General features: G+C 40.4%; 1 protein-coding gene across 1 annotated transcript; it reads left to right on the forward strand.

The window, feature by feature from the left end:
* The first annotated feature begins 397 nt into the window (after positions 1-397).
* Positions 398-17171, forward strand: ap4b1 (adaptor related protein complex 4 subunit beta 1). Its single transcript, XM_004070582.4, has 13 exons — positions 398-534; positions 1372-1596; positions 1670-1800; positions 3071-3218; positions 4084-4369; positions 4611-4709; positions 6268-6379; positions 6866-6949; positions 7039-7142; positions 12927-13134; positions 13208-13522; positions 14553-14693; positions 14775-17171. Exons 1-13 carry the CDS (start codon positions 422-424, stop codon positions 15227-15229), a joined length of 2421 nt encoding a protein of 806 aa, XP_004070630.1. The 5' UTR covers positions 398-421; the 3' UTR covers positions 15230-17171.
* Positions 17172-17593: the final 422 nt, after the last annotated feature.

The raw sequence follows: 17593 nt of genomic DNA on the forward strand, positions 1-17593 counted from the left end.
CATTTTCGATTGAGGAAAAGGAAAACTGAATGTGTTTTTGTTTAAATTAGTAGTTGAACTTTTCTTTTTTAATGAAAGCAAGGTTTTAATGAGTTTTGTCTGACAAGTTTTTCTTAAGAAAACCTGCTTCTTATTTTTGACCGCCGCCAGTAGAGGGCGAAATACTTTAAACTAGCAGAAAAATAAAAAGGAAAAGAAGAATCCCGGAAGTGTTTAGGATGTAAACATTGCGGTCATGATCTTAGCAACTTGACCGCTACATTATTCAATTTAAAGTCAAGCTTTTGTTACGCAAATTAGCATTAACCTTCCTATTTGTTTTAACTTACAACCGTTTTTTAGAGATTTTACTTTGGGTCCCCTTGACAACAGAGTCACCGAGAGCAGAGAGGTTCGGATCTCTCACCTGTCTGCGGGCACCATGCCGTATCTGGGCGGAGAAGAGACCGTAAGGGAGCTGAAGAGAGCTCTATCTAACCCCAATGTCCAGTCTGAGCCGCTGCGGTACAGGAACACCGTCCTCAGAGTCGTCAGGTACCTGCGGAGGTTTCTGCTCACCTGAACGCGTCATTCAGAGCGCGAGCACGCAGCTCGAGAGGGGAAATGAAGCCAGGTTGATCATTAATACTCCTCTAAAGTGAACAGAATTGCCACCGTTTGAGTAGAAACCCCATCTACGAGTAAAAAAACTCCAAAAAATAAATAAATAAACACATGAATTGACTTTATTTAGAAGATTCAATATCACATCAATAATAACTTTGTCCTTTAAACAATTTCTTGATATCTTTTTAGACAAGAAAGGACAAAGACAAACAAACGAAAAATAGCCAAATTGGAAAAAAATAAAAGATCATTTGTTCGTCACATTTAGATATATGTCTACACAGTTGTGAGTAATCAGATTACCACAGCTTCACCCTTAGTCATGTCCATCATCTATTCTTTCATGCAACTTCTTCTCTTTTTTGAAAGTGTGCAGCATCGGCAGCTTCTGTAAACGACAAAACGTAGAGAAACCGTCAGATCCTCCTCTGTTCATGACACATAAGGAACCGGCTTATCTGTAACCTGGTTAATTGATAATCTGAACAAGTCTACAAGACTATTAGAAGCTCCTGATTTTATGGGCTTCGTTGAATATTTAAAGTTATTGTTGGTCTTCTGCTCTTTGACTCCAAACCTCGGGTCATTTGTTTGAAGCTGTGGATATGTGGTTTATGTTCTTGTAGTTCTTTTAAACTGTCTTGTGGGATCCAAAGTTTTTATATTAATGACGTCACATAAAAAGAGGGCATGCAGAAAAGAATTCTATAGTGGATTAGTGAAGATGTTTCTGATATTTCACTTGTTTTCCTTCCTCCACCTCAGAGCGATGTCTCAGGGTGTGAACGTGTCAGGCCTCTTCAGTGAGATGGTAAAGGCTTGTGCCACGGTCGATGTTGTCCAGAAGAAGCTCGTCTACATGTTTCTGTGCTCCTACGCCTCTTTGAACCCCGAGCTTTCTCTGCTGGTGATCAACACTCTGAGGAAGGACTGCCAGGATCCCAACCCCATGGTCCGCAGCCTGGCCTTGAGGAATATGTCCAACCTCCGGTGAGCTCAAGTCATTTCTGAAGTCATTTCTGTAGCTGATGGAGTCCTGACTCCTTATGTCTGTGGGAGGTAGGTTGCCCAGCCTGGTGGAGTACGTGGAGCAGCCTCTGACTGCAGGACTGAGAGACAGAGCAGCCTGTGTGCGGCGGGTGGCTGTGCTGGGGTGGGCCAAGCTGTACAACCTGCAGTCTGGCTCTGACATTGGTAAGTTTTCATCCACATGGAGAGGAGGAAGACAGAAAAACGATTAAACCATCTGTACTTTTGCAGCTCAGATGTAGAGGCAGAGAGGATTTTATGAAGCTTAAAAAAACAGAATAATGTCTTAAAGACTCCAATAGAAATAGTGTTTTAACATGTTCTTGTGGTATTTTTCACAAGATGGAGGACAGACAGAAAATTTAGGTCAACATTGCATTTCAGAGTATTTCTTTATTCAAATTATTGTGAATCAGGAGCAGATGAAAAAAAAGGGTTTTCTGTTGCACAGGTTGGGGATGTGAGGGGCTGTAAGAAAACAGGAGAGCATGTTAACAGATGGATAATGGGAAAGGTGGGCGGGCTTGCTCAGCGCTGCAGTCCCGCCCAAAACTCGTAGGCGAAATCCTAATGAACTACCGTGGCTCTTCAGTAACTATGTCCTAGAAAACTGCGTTTTTTTATTTTGGCATAAAGTGGCATCATCATAATAAAATACCAATTGGAACGCTTTTAAATAGATCAAAAGATGATCGGATTTAAGAAAACTTTGCACACCACAGTAAAATGAAACAAAAATAAATCGATGGAATAAAAGCATTGCACAAAAGTGCTTAGGCATACAATGGAATAATTGAAAATTCTATAAATGTTCACGCATAACTCATAAAAGTTGCCCTCTGATCATCTTTTGAAATCTTTTCCCAGTGGTCCTAAAAATAATAAAAGATTGTATTTTTCTTTGCATTTCCAGACGCTAAAAGCGCTTACAGTGTGTCCATTATTCATTCAATCCTCATTCATACTTGGTGATGTAGCTACAGATGTAGCCACAACTGCCCTGTTCGCGCCTACGGCCCCTGTGACCATCACTGGGACATTCATACACATTAACACAACAGTAGAGCCACACTGGAGCCAGGAAGGGGGAAGTGTCTTGCCCAAGGGAACGACGACGGTTGACTGGGGGGAGCGGGGATCAAACCACCATAAAAAGCTACTTTATATTTAGAAAAATATGTAGATTTTCTTTGTGTTTCAGTTTTTATTAACGACAAAAAACAATGGTAATTTTTAAAAGTAACAACATAAATTCATAGGAGTGTAGTCGATTTTTTTTTAAAGGCTAAGTAAGACTTTGTGGCTCCTACAGGTTTCTAGCAAAGAGAATTGGGCTCTTTTGGTGTTGATAGTTGGAGACGCTCTCCCTGTGGCTGCAGTATCCATGTGATTCCACCGGGGGCATCAACGTCTGGTTTGTGGTCACCTCTTCCAGATGCTGCTGTGGTGAACGAGCTCTACAGCCTCCTGAGGGACCCAGACCCTGTGGTGATGGTCAACTGCCTCCGAGCTCTGGATGAGATCCTGAAGGAGGAAGGGGGGGTCGTTATCAACAAGCCCATCACCCATCACCTCCTCAACAGGTTGGTGCAGAGTTGGAACCTCTGGAATCCAATCTGTCAAATGTGACGGGTTTTTATTGTTTTTACTTTATGCTTTCATTTGAGTCCTTTTGGTGTTTATGTTGCTTTATTTTTTAGTCCTTACACATCAAAACCAAACCAGCTTTTTATTACACATAAACCCTGGAGAACCTGACACTTTAAAGTTATATAATCAACAGTTAGTTATTTAGAGTTAATTTGACCTTATTTTGTTTGTTCATTTTGGGTAGCAGCCAATAAAACGACAAAACAAACAATTAATTAAAAAAAGTAAACTGTGGCCAAACATGACCATTGTGCGTCTCCAAGGTTACAACTAAAAAAGAGTGTACATTAAGTAAAAAAAAAAGTATTTGAATAATTTTTAGTTTTATTCAAAAGTGAAGTATTGTCCACTTTGTGCTGAACAAACAAAGATCAATTCCAGGAAACATGTTTTCAAGGTTTTCTGCACCTTGTTGCATATTTTATTATTTTATTCTCCTAGTGAGAAATGAAAATCTAAAATCATATTTGATTGAATTATTATATTAATTGCTCACCTATTCAAGTTCATTCTATTTTTACTTTCTCCATTTATGTATCTGAAAATCCACTGTAAGGAGCTGACTCACTGATGGTCACTCCTTTATTATCTGAGTCAAGCGCTTGAAATCTAAAAAACACAGATGAAAACACTAAGAAAAAAGTTTAAGAATAGATTTTGTGTTGTGAATGTGGTCATGATGATCATTGATTTTGAAAGACAGAATACTTGGAGAAGTGTGGACAAGCTCTGTGGTAAAAGAAGGAATGGATGCAAAGGCTCTGCCGTGGTCATGTGACGTAAAGTCTTCGTCTTTAGAATGAAGGAGTGTGACGTCTGGGGTCAATGTGAGGTGCTGAGGGTCCTCCAGCGCTACCGGCCTCAGTCAGACGACGAACTTTTCGACATCCTGTCCCTGCTGGACGCCTCCCTGGTCAGCCCCCACCCTCCGGTCATGGCTGCCACCCTCAGCCTCTTCCTTAGCCTCTGCGCTGACCTCCCTGCTGTGAGCCTGGCGGCCCTCGAGCGAGTGTCCGGCCCCCTGCTGGCCGCCTGTGGGAGCGGCTCCAGGGAGATGAGGTTCACGGCCCTCTGCCACATACAGGTCAGCACGAAGATAAGTCCATTAAAGGAATAAACTGGTTTCTATTAGAAATATAAAGTCATTTGAAAATCTTAAGTTAGTATTTTTTCCAGGTTAACAAATGAAGAATCATCTGCGAATTCTTTTAAAACAGATATTAATATCTTCTGCATTAGAGTTGTCATATATTCTCCAACTGTTGTTGGATCTAAATTCCAAAATTCGGGTAAATTAAGTCAAACTTGTCTTTGTGTGCTTGAAGCTGCTGATGCGTTCTGTTCCCGGCCTGATGGGGCCACATTTCAAGCGTTTCTTCTGTGGCTACGCCGAACCAGCCTACATCAAACAAAGAAAGATGCAGGTGATCTGTGTTTTTTGTCTCCTCAATGTTTGTTTCCTCAGTTTACTGTGTGGAAATATATGTATTCTCACACAGATTAGAAATCCAGTCTGTTAAATTGGGAAGTTAACTGTACTGGTTTAAAAACTATTTTTTCAGCAGACTCCTGGCCTGTTGAAACCACTGAGTTTTTCTCAAAACTAAACTAAACTGCATCCACTGCAGCATTGTATGAATAATAATTCAGCGACCACAAAGTCCCACTTGAACCTTTAGAAAAATACACTTTATTTCTGTTTTTGTGAACTTTAAGCCATTCTTTTATAAAATGTAGCTTTGAAATTCTTTCAATTAAAAGACACCCTGTATCAAGTAAGAGCTTCCTGCTGCAGCAGATTTACTTGAATAAAAAATAAAGGTAAGTCAAACATGGACTTTTCTATTTGGTGAACCTTGATCTTTTTTGCTCCTTTTTCTGTCAAACAGAAACACGATAACATTCGTGTAGTATCCAACAAAAAAATCTGTCTACTTTAAGCATATTCTAAGAATAAATCCCTCAATAAATTAAACCTGTTACCACCATTTTGCTTAGTTATCTGACATGTTAAAACCCGACATAAATAACAACCCAAACTCCCAAAATTAACCTTATTTATTCAAATGGTCAGCATTTTTTTCACAATGGAGGGATAAAAGAGCAGCATGCATCTCTGGAGCCTCAGGTTGTGGACCACTGGTCTTGACAAATTCATACACAACGAAGATTTGGATCAAGTTCCTTTCAAAAGAGTTAAGGTAGACAAACAATTGCTACCATTATCAGAAGTGTAAAAGAATACATGATTAAAGTTTTACATTTAACTTAAAAAACACAGATATCCCTATAGGACATTAAGCCATAGCTACAGTCGCTCTTATGGGCTGTCTGCAGGTGAAAAATATCAAGGTCGTAGACCCGTTGGTGAGCCAAAACCTTCCTGTACATTTTTTTTCAAGGGTAAGTAAGGGTGAAGTAGGTGAGATGCAGGCGTGTCAGAGATGTTTCCATTTTTTCAACCCCTCCCAACCAGTTAGTGCTGTTTGTGGGATAATTATTGGCTCCTTATATGCAGCCTGACTGTTAGAAATGAGAAAATGAGACAATCAGGGTGTAGTGTGTGTGTGGACATCCTATCAAATCTCCTGCACACTCCATGCTGCAGCGTTTGTGGGCGGTCCTTAAGGAGCCAGCTCTTACACCTTACTAACGACTAGAGTGTGGCAGTAGGGCACCTTAGCGACATGTTTGACAGGTGTGTGCATCTTACATGATCCTTATGAATACATCACGAAACAGTTACCACATGCATGACATCCCGTGAGGTGTCTGTATGAGCCTCAGGGGAATTGTGACACGTCTAGGCTCCCCTTCTCTCTCCTCCTCTCTGCAACCCTCCACGGACCGGGCCTGCCAAAAACCGGTACGGGTCAACCCCCGTACAGGTGCATGTGACTAAGGCTTAAGCCCTGCCAGTAAAAACCCGCAGGAAGCATCAGCAGTGAGGTTTCTTTGACCAGTGAACCTCTCGTTCTGCAGATAATGGTGGAACTGGTAAACGATGAGAACGTTTCCATGTTACTGGATGAACTGAAGGGATATTGCACGGATGTCAACACCGATACGGCCCAGGCTGCCATCCAAGCCATAGGTGAACCACACTGACAGATCACTTTTGTGTGTTATAAACGTTTGCACACATGCAAACGCTGTTATAAAAAAAAAAAAAACCTCTTTTTTTGTGAGTCAAAATATTGAATTCAGAATTCAACATTTGATCCTAAAAGTTTCAAGTTTGCTATCTTTGCTATCAATGCCTACACTTTTTGTTTCTGAACGTGGAAACGACCCTTTACATTCAAAAATATTTTCTTTTTTTAAATTCTTTTTGGTCATAAATTAATTGTTGTATTTCACGCTTTCTTCACTGTTAAAGGCTTATCTGATTAATGAATAGTAAACACAGGGAGAGGTTATTCAGTGCCTCAGGAGCCTAATGTTCTGTGATTACTGCAGGAAAGGTCAGCTCACAATAGTGTATGTGCATGCAGACTTTTGCAGCTACATCCTGTTCCTGCTCTGCCAAACACCCCCCCCCACACACACACACACACACACTTTCTCCTCTGAAATGCAGGTCACATTGGACGCAGCTACAGCGACAGATGTCTGGAGATCCTCACTGGTCTGCTCGGCCTCAAACAGGACCACATCACCTCTGGTAAAACATGGAGCTCTCCATTTCTGCCCCACATCCTCATGACTCACCCTAACCCGCCCCACACCCTCACACCCCCTCTGTCTCCTCAGCGGTGGTGCAGACGTTGCGTGACCTGGTGTGGGTGTGTCCTCAGTGTAGCGACACCGTCTGCAGCGCTTTGGAGGGCTGTGAGGAAACGCTGCAGGACAGTCAGGTTAGAACTGAACAACACAACTCAAAACGCACATTCATCATCAGTTGTTAAACTGCTTTGCACATTTCTCTAATGACCTTACAATCAAATGCATAATTTAACATTTTATTTTGCTTGGTTCGATAGTTTACTCTTTTTAATTGAAGCGTAGTTTAGAATTTTTATGAATTCCTATTATTTAATGCAGTATAGTTCTGCACTGTTCAGCGCTTGAACGTAGCAGAACTGTGCAGCAGAACAATCATTCCTTATGACTTAATTCAATTTAACTGAGCTTTATTTACAACTGCAGAAAGTAACAAAAATGGTGATATACATATTTTGCGATTTAAGTAAAAAGGAACAAAGAAAAGGAAAAAATATATATTTAGTAATGCATATTCACTGACTAGTGCTATTACTTTAAAAACATATAGAGCCATATTTTTAAAATAGAGAGAGAGAGCTGGAGGTTGCAGAGATGATGATGCTGAGGTTCTTTGTGGGAGTAACCAGGACGGCTTAAGAATGAGGACATCAGAGGAATAGCACATGTTAGAGGTTTTGGAGATAAAGTCAGAGAAGCCAGACTTAATTTTTATTATTTTTATGTTCATTGAAGAGATGAGTTCTGAGTTTAGATTTAAAACCAATTTTTGACTGTATACTAGAACTGGAGCGAGTGAATGTCCCATCACTTAGAAAATGGCTTTCCTCCAGCTCCAACCAAATGAAGTCAATTCGGTCGCCATTTTTTCCCCCAATATGGACGCCACCATGTTGGAACCAAAAATTGTCAGTATGCAGAGTCGGTCTGAATCAACGTTTCCATGGTAACCACTCTCGCCAATCAGGACTGAGCTTGTTGGGAAGGCCACACCCCTACCATTTGAAAGCGAGTTACACAAAATCTGTCAATCAAACGTTGGAATGTTTGACGTGGGGACCAGCAAGCTCCGCCTACTGTTACTGAGGCATCCGATTGGCCAGTTTGAATAACTTCAACTAAAGCAAAAAATCACTTATAACATGAGGATTTTAAAAAAAATGGTAAAAAAGAGTTATCAGAACAAGAATGGTTATTCTGACCAGTATAATGAATGAGTAATCGCTGTTTATTTCTCTTTTGAAGTCTATGCGATTTTGACTTATTGGAACCAGCAGGTACTTTTTTTTTTTTTTTTTTTTTTTTTTTTTTTTTTAATCTTTTACCAGGAAATTCCATTGAGACTACATCTCTTTTTCAAGGGAGACCTGGGCCAAAGGGCATCAATACAAAATAAAGTACGGTTAAAACAACTGAATAAAAATACATTACAAAATACAAATGCAATAAAAATTGAAATGATCAGTAGGACAATGACTAATAGGTTAATTAAAAGTGGTACAGATAGGTCAAGGGTGACATGTGCATGTTTCTTTTTAGAGCTCAGAAAGTTTTGCTTTAAAACAATTCAAGGGAATAAGGTCACTTAAATGCAGAGAGTTTTGAATATTATTCCAGGAAAGCGGAGCAGCAATGGAAAAGGCTGTTTTTCCTAATTCACTGAGGAATCTAGGGACATGAAGAAGCAATTTGAGTGAGGAACGAGAGTTATATATATTGTTAACAGGAGAAAGAAGACAGCACAGATATTGAGGTAGTTTGCAGAGAATGGCCTTAGAGGTGAATATTAGCCAGTGTTTCTGTCGCCTGACTTTGAGTGAAGAGCAAGAGAACAGAGAGTACAGTTCACAATGGTGGGTTCTGTATGCAGAGTTTGTGATAAAACGCAGGGCACTGTGATAAACTGTGTCCAGACTACGGAGAGTTGACGAGGCAGCATTCATATACAGAATGTCCCCACAATCCAAAATTGGGAGGAAAGTGCTCTGAACAAGTCTTTTCCTCACACCTGGGCTTAGACAAGATTTATTTCTGTAGTAGAAACCCAGAAGTGCTTTTAGCTTTTTTTAGCAAGTGGTCAGTGTGAGAGGTAAAAGACAATTTGTCATCAATCCACACACCCAGATATTTATATGAGGACACTTTTTCAATTTCCACCCCTTCCAAAGTATGAATATCCGCCTTCAGTACGTCATGTGAACGAGACCTGGAAAATATCATGAAATGTGTCTTTCTAGCATTTAAGGTCAACTGTAATTGATGAAGAGAAAACTGAAGTTTATTGAAGGCTTCCTGAAGCTCGTTCACAGCAAGATGGACCGAAGAAGCAACTGTGTAAATGATGGTGTCATCTGCATAAAGATGGAATTTAACATTTGGCAAATGACTACCCAGGTAATTTATGAAGATGGTGAACAGGATAGGAGCTAAGATGGATCCCTGTGGGACTCCACTATTGATGTTCATAAAGTCTGATTTTACATCTTCAACAATCACACACTGGGTTCTCTGTGAGAGATAATTTCTAAACCACCCAATAGCAGAATCACCTATACCAATAAGACTTAGCTTTTGTAGAAGAAGCTGATGGTTTACAGAATCAAAGGCTTTAGATAAGTCCACAAATAGGGCTGCACAGTGCAATTTCTTGTCTAGGGCATTGATGATGTCATTCGTTACAGATACAGCAGCTGTTACAGTACTGTGGCCTGATCTGAAACCTGACTGAGTTTCGTTTAGAACCGAGTTAGATGCTAAAAAGAGTTTTAGTTGAGAATTTACATGGGATTCTAGGATTTTTGCAAGAACTGATAGTTTGGAAATGGGTCTGTAGTTGTTTAGCTCGGATTGATCTCCACCTTTCAAGAGAGGGAGAACATGAGCTGCCTTCCAGACTTTGGGAATTACGTTTGACTGAATACTCAGATTAAAAATATGGGCGATGGGTTCAACAATAAAATCAGCTGCAAGTTTTAAGAAGTAGGGGTCTAAATCATCTGGACCAGGAGTTTGTTTTGGGTCAATAGCTTTCAGAGACTGTAACAACTCTGAATTGGAAATTGGTTGAATGACAAATTTGATTGCATGAAAAGATGCAGAAGACGCAGTAATAGAGGATCTGAATGACCAGACACTGGTGAAGATAAAAGAGGAACTAATGTTTGTTAAATTGTTTTGCAATTTCCTCTTTCTGTTGTATAGCAACAGAGTTCACTACAAGGTTTGCTGGTGTAGTTGATTTCACATTTTGTCCAGTTAACATTTTGGTTTGTTTCCAGAATTTATTGGGATTTTTAAGATTTGTTGAAATAGAATTTATGTAGAAATCAGATTTAGTTTTCCGAGTCAAAGAGGTGCATTTGTTTCTCAGGGCTCTGAAGGTGATCCAGTCAGAGTTTGAATTAGTAAATCTTGCTTTGGTCCAGGCAGCATTTCTTTCTCTGAACATGTGTAAAAGTTCTTTTGTGACCCATGGATTATCTCGCCCAGAAATCCGACATTTTTTGACAGGGGCATGTTTGTTACAGATTTTTAAAAAAGTCTCATGAAAATGTTGCCAGGCGCATTCTACATCTTGAATTAACTTAATGCGATGAATATCACAGTTGTAAAGATCATGAAAGAAAGCCTGAGGCTCTAATTTTTTTTACATTACATTACATTTTAATCTATGAATGTGTTTGTTCATGATAAAATTTGTTCCGTTAGAGATAAAATGTAACCAATTCTGAGGTGCAACATATTGAAATGTTGCTTTGGGGATGCGATATGGAATTGGACAGATCTGATATTTTTCTTCTTCATAGACTTTAGTTGAAGAATATTGTAAAACTGTTGGAGAAATTATACTCTCAGAGGCAAGATTCAATGAAATCTCTGTGGGTCCAAGGAGACATAAAATCCATAACGCATAACACATGAAAAACATTTTGAGCAAATACCTCCAGAAACAAGAGACAGGGAAATGAAGAAGCAGTCAAGACCAGGAGGAAAAATAGCCTAGTCCAGTTGTTACTGGAGAGCAGCTTTGGCCTGGTGGTAGCTGCAGAGCTGGTATGTCCTGGAGGCTGGAGAGCTGGTGCAGCCTGGTGGCTGGAAAGCCGGTGCGGCCTGGAGGCTCAAAAGCGCCACAGGAGCTCTTTAAAGTTGTGATTCCTTTGTGTGGCCGAAACGTTCGGCTGTCAAACTGGAACGGCCGGTGTTCCTGTTTCGAACGCCAGGGGGTGGAGGGAACCACTCAGTCCAGTTCTCATATTCAGTCAGTGAAGACCAAAGTGAAAGGAGTTACTGTAAACAAGATGGGGGTAACAGAGGTGTGGATGGACATGGATGTAGGGAGAGAGAGGGGTGGAGATGGTTAATACTGTGACAGTGAAAGTGTGCTGACCGAGTAAAATTATTGATGTATTCAAACACTTTCGAACCAGCCTCACCAGCTTATAGAGCGTATATAGAAATCCAAGTTTCTCTAAAATGAAGAGTTACAGCTCCCTTATAGATTTTAGAAACTTTTATGTTTATATCTGCAAACTCAGATACGGGTAATTAAAGTATAAAGTCTGCTTAAGTTTCACCTTTTCAGACCTCTGTTTCACTGTCAGCTCCATGAAAGCCAAAGTCTCTAACTTTTACACCGCAGAAAATAGATCTGAGTCTGACTTGGCTCAGCAACAAGAATTTGACTTTTGTTGATAATTTTAGAAAGGCGCACAAAGCATAAACACACTCACTCAGATAGACACATATGTTAAACAGTCTGCCTCACTGCTACTAAATATACTTCATGTTCTCTGTCCTTTTACTGTCATTTCCCTCATCTCTGTTTAGAGTTTAACTCACTTGTGGAGATAAATGTGGATTAGGGATTATGTGGTCTGTCAAAAATACTTTCCTGGAGATTATGAGGAAAAAGAACCATTCAGAAATTCGTTCAGATCCTCCTGAAGTGAGACCAAAGCACACATTGCCCACATTTCTCAGCACAGATGTACCTTCGAATGACATTTATGAGCATTAAGTCGGGTTCACATATTTGGAGTTTTGTCAGGACACAGGGCTGCACGGTGGTGTAGTGGTTTGCACTATTATAAAATGAGACATACCCTGGTTTGACTCCCAGCTGGGTTCTTTCTTTGTCAACTTAGCATGTTCTCTTCATGCATGCATGGGTTATCTCCGAGATTTCAGATCTCCTCCTATAGTCCAAAAACATGCTTCTTAAGTTAAGTGATCTGTCCATATTTTCTCTTAGAGACTAGTGACTCCGCCCACCTTAACAGCATTAAAAAAAAGTCAGTTTGATTGAACAAAGGGAAGATTGAAGCCCTGTTGGGTCAATCCACCTGCCAATCATCAAAGCACGATCATAATGCCCAGATTTTTAAATTTAACTTTTTCATTTAGGATCAGTTGATATTAGTTTCTCGTTTATAATTAGAAAAACTGTTACATTTTTTTGTTTGTTTTATCTCTTTAATGGTGTTTTTGTGTTCTCGTGTCCTTTCCTGTTCATTAAGAACATATGAAGAAATTGCATTTCTGAGTATTTTTTATTTCAAATAGTGAGAATCAGGAGCAGATAAAAAAAATTGAGTTTCAAAAAGAGTTTATTTGTGATCGGCAGGCAACAAGCTCCCTGCTCTGCTCCAATATAGCTCCAATATTTCTAACCATTTTTGTTGTACCGCTAATATTAGGTTGGGGGTGTGAGGGGCTGTAAGCTAACAGGAGAGGGTGTAAACAGATGGATGACGGGAAGTGGGGGCGGGCTTGCTCCACACCAACCACTGGGAACGCTTTGAAAAAAGGAGTGGGACTTTAAAACTTCAAAGGAAATGATGATGATGATCAAGCTCTGCCAGCATTGTGTTGCTTCTAGAAACCTAAATGTTCCTTTTACTGTCCGTATCTGTCTCCAGGGCAGGCAGGCCTTGTTGTGGCTTCTGGGTGTGTACGGAGATGGGGTTTCCAGCGCCCCCTACACTTTAGAAGCATTCATTGACGGAGTGAGGAGTGAAGTCTCTTTGGGAGTAAAGATGGAGCTTCTGACGGCCACCATGAGGCTGTTTCTGACCCGGCCTGCAGAGACCCAAGACATGCTAGGAAGACTGCTGCACTATTGTATAGGTGTGTGTAAGTGTACAAAAAAAGAGAAGGAGATACAAATGTAGATGGTTGTTAAAGCATTTCTTTATCTCAGAGGAGGAGACGGACATGTGTGTGAGAGACCTGGGGCTTCTCTACTACCACCTGCTGAAATGCGGGGTAGAAGAAACACGGAATGTCCTCCAGGGCAGGAGGTCGGACCCTTCTTTGGGCGTTCTGATTGGTCGCCCAGCGGAGCCCATCAGCCAGTGGGCGTGTAGCTTCAACACCCTGGAGCCGCTGAAGAAGGGTGGCACCGTGACACAAACAGCCAGCAGGGGGAGCCCTGAACATGAAGCCTCAAAACCCAAGACTGCCGTGGAGCTTCCTGAAACTCTGGACTGCAGCCACATCCACACTGATCCTCCTGGTGAGTTTGGACAATAAAGGGCTTCTTATATGTTACTTGATCCCTTTGACAAATAATAGGGGAACCTTGATTTTCCTCTCGATTTGTGAAATTATTATTTTTCTGACTCAATAAACCAATTCAATAAAACTAAAATCTGATTTTATTGTTTTTTTAAAGAAACCTTCAGGTAGCACCTTGTCTCCTATTCCCCTCTTTTGGAAATGCTGGAGACTAAAGTTGTCGGTTGTGTAGTTTTAGGAAAGGTGGTGTCAGGAAACTGACCCTTTGTTGTTCACCTTTCGGCATATCCCTTCAGGAGTAAGCTCTCTCACATTCGTACAGGTAGCTTGGCAGAAATTTTTATGCCGGATGCCCCTCCTGTATTTTACCCAGGCTGGGGACAGGCACAGGGAGATGCAGACGGCCATAGCGCAAAGAGTCTTGACCAAGGAGTGGATAAAGCTCATCGCGCCCTCTGGGAATCGAACCCTTATTTACTTGACATTTTTCAAAACAAAAACAGGGTTAAAAAAAAAAACTTTCATTTATTTTTCATCTCAAAGGAAAGGATTTTAGAAAATCAAAAGTAAGAAAAAGATTTAAATTGATCTTGTGTTTTATTATTGCTTTGTATATATCCAATATTATAGAACATTCAGGCAATCTGAACTTCATTTTTTATGTGTCCATTATCCCTTTTTAATGGACAGCCTGCACCCAATCAGAATTGAATATTTACTCAAACCATGCTATATACAAATAATAGATGAATGTATAATGTTGTCCTCTGGTTGAGGAAACAGAAAAAAGAATGCAGAAAGCAGTTCATGCTTCCTGGCATCAGCTTCCCTTGACGAACACCAAGTTGAACTAAAATCCATCCCTTTCCTTTTTCCAATCTATTCTCATACAGAAGGTTAAAACCTTTGCATCTGTCAGTTTGTACAGACCTAATTCAATAAAGGAAATTGTGTTTCTCCCTCTTTAGAGCACAGAGTTTTCCCAGAATGTTCCTTTTTTCCGCCTCCTGACCTGCTCTCCCCTGCAGATTCAGCGAGTACAGGTCAACGCTCAGACTCGGCGGCAGAACTCCCTGCGGCCTCGCTCACTTTGTCGCTGTCGCCGACCCTCAGCCCGGAGGAGTTTGAGCGCCGCTGGCTGCAGCGATGCAGCCTGCGGTCAGAAGAAGGTAAAGAGAGGAAAAGGATGTAGAAATCTTTAATGTTTATGGTTCAGACTTATAATGTATTTGTTTCTATTTTTTTGAAAGCTGCTGAAGAAAGCAATGACTTCCTGCAGACAGAAGACCGGATCTACTGCTCCGCTGTGCTTCAACGTTCTCCACAAACCCTCCAGGCTGCCATGCAGCTGGTCAACATCCAGACTCTGGCCTTCACGCCGCCGAGCACGCTTCCTTGGAGGGTCTTCTTTTACACACACACTGCTGGCACACCTGCCAGCACACTTATACTGGGAGAGCTGCTGTATGCCGGAGAGGCAGATCCCACACCGAAAGATGAGGAAGAGGAGGAGAGGAAGGCGGATGGGGAAGCAGCAGCTGAAGAGCTTACAGGGAGAGAAGACAGACAGGTGGAGGTGAAAGTGACTCTGAAGCAGCAGCCAAAGGATGAGGAAGCTGTGAGAGCATTCCTGTCAGTTCTGAGCACTGTATTGCACACTCTGTCCTCAGAAAGACATGACGAACATGCAGCCACACACGTGTAACTCACGCCTCGTGTAAGGTTTGATCCCACGTTCCAAACCAACCTGTAACTGATCAGCCTGAAGCCCCGAAAAACAAACTGAAACGTTCTCATTCTGAAATATTAGTTATTGCAGTTGAACAAGAGGAAATGATTGGATGATTAAAGACATGGGAGGCGGGCAGAGATTACTTAAGAGGTAACCAGATTATCTGCTCAATGGATCTGAGTTTAAATGCAAAAATAATAAATTAGTTAAAAAAAATAATGAAACAACCAACATATTTAAGTGTAACTTTATTTAAAGACCATTTTCCTGTTGCAGAACACATGAAAATATAATTGTAGAAATAACAGTACAAATAACAGTAATAAACATAAAAAAACAACACATAAATATTATTCAAATCAATTAAAACCATTGTCTGTATAAGAAAACTGGACTAACTATTAACTAACTGTTCCCCTCACGTTTTAAACAGGAAGTACCCGCTGGTTCCAAGAAGCCAAAATCCTATGGACCTCTATAGAGAGCTAAACAGCTGTTACTATTTTTGATCTGATACTTTTTTAAAACATGTTCTTGATAACCTGTTTTTTCATGTTTTTTTCTGTAGTGTAAATTATTCAAGTTACAAACTGACCAATCAGATGCCTCAATAAAAGCATGCGGTGCACCTCAATGTTTGATTGACAGATTCTCCTGAGCCCGCTTTCACGGGTGACGTCACACTCGCTCAGTCCATTTCTCTTTAACAGTCCATGATTAAAACCAAAGAAAGTGTGAAAGTTACTTAACAGTAAAGCTTAAATGATGTGTTTTGGGTTTTTTGTTGAAGACCTCCATGGTAGACGAGGCCCTGATTGCTTCTTGCCTCAGGTCGTTGCCATGGGTTTCCTCTCTGACCCCGGAAACCTCCAACAGACCTTCACCTAAGGACCTGAAGGATCATCTGAAAGCATTTCGGATTAGAAAGAAGTCTATATCTCTAAGCAGAGATCTATACAGACTACAAAGTAAATGCAAATAATAAAAAAGCCTAAAGCTGATTCAAACAATCATAAAAAAAAATCTAAATTTGCCATCTGAAAAGTAGCTGAATAACTGTAAACAAATTTTCATATGTAGCTGAAAATAAATATTTACATTTTAGGGGGAAAAAAGATGTTAAATTACTGGTACTTGAAGAAAATGCTCACCAACCATAGAAATCTAAATGGTGTTTAACAACATTAAAGGGTATGTTGGAAAACTAAATTACCTCAAATATTGTTCCTCAAACAGCTACTTTTATCTCCCAATAGATCCAGAATACTGGAACTACAATAGTTTACTTATTTTCAAATACAACTTTTACCTTCATGATTCACTCAACAAACATTTGAACCTCTGCCCCCCCACCCCCACCAATTCTGGCCTCAATCCGCCTCTCATCCAAGCTGCTGTCCTGCAGTATTGTTCTAAAAGCCTGTTTAATGCATGAATTACTGTAAGAGTGTTTCTCAGAGGGATTATTTCCAACTGTTTGTGGCTAAAGAGCAGACAAGTGAAGTGTAAGCTCGTCTATCCGCTAGCCATACCTGCTTCATCCTGTTCGGGGTCAGAAAGACGATTAATATGGTTCAGAGGGACGCCTGCAGATGCTTTGGACCATCACACGTCACTGAAATATCATCCAGTTCTTTGGAAGTTACTGCAACTCGTGTAAAAAAGATCCAAACAGGAAGGTTTTCCGTCAAATGTTATGTTGTAAACATATTTTCACATGTTTGAAAGAGAATACTTCCAAGCACAAATGACATTTTAGGACGTGTGTGGTGCTGTTGTTTCTTTTTTGTTGTTGAAATGTTGAAATACTTGTTGAGGATAAACTGCTAGTTTCTGTGAAATAACTTAAAGAAATGTGAACTATACATTTTGGAGGTCTGCATTAAAGTCATTTTCTTTAAGAATGCAACTAAAATGTTTTCTTTTATGCATAAAAAAATCATCAAAACATTGGTCATCTATTTAATTAAGCAATCAGACAACTAACTGTTAGAGGCAATATCAATGTAAAAAATATGGTTTCTTTATAAAAAGAAAAAAACAACCTTTGGTAACAGGAATGCGTTTGTGAGTTTTGTATGTATTTGACTACTGAGCTACATTCAAATTTAAGGTAGCCGATAAATGAAGCTTCTTCTTGGACTGGGACAGGAAACCGGAGTCCCTGGAGCAGAAGTGTTCCAACTGGGACTTGAACCGAGGTCTCCTTGTGAGGCAAAAGCACTAACCACTGCTACACCGTGCATGCAGCCCCAAGGTACCCAGGTACCAGCAATATAGTCTTGCTAGTATAGGTGAGCTTAAAAAACAGAAAATATACAACAAGATATACGTGGA

This window comes from Oryzias latipes, chromosome 7, assembly GCF_053564925.1.
Source record: "Oryzias latipes strain Hd-rR chromosome 7, Olatipes_Hd-rR_3.1".
NCBI classification, from domain to species: Eukaryota; Metazoa; Chordata; class Actinopteri; order Beloniformes; family Adrianichthyidae; genus Oryzias; species Oryzias latipes.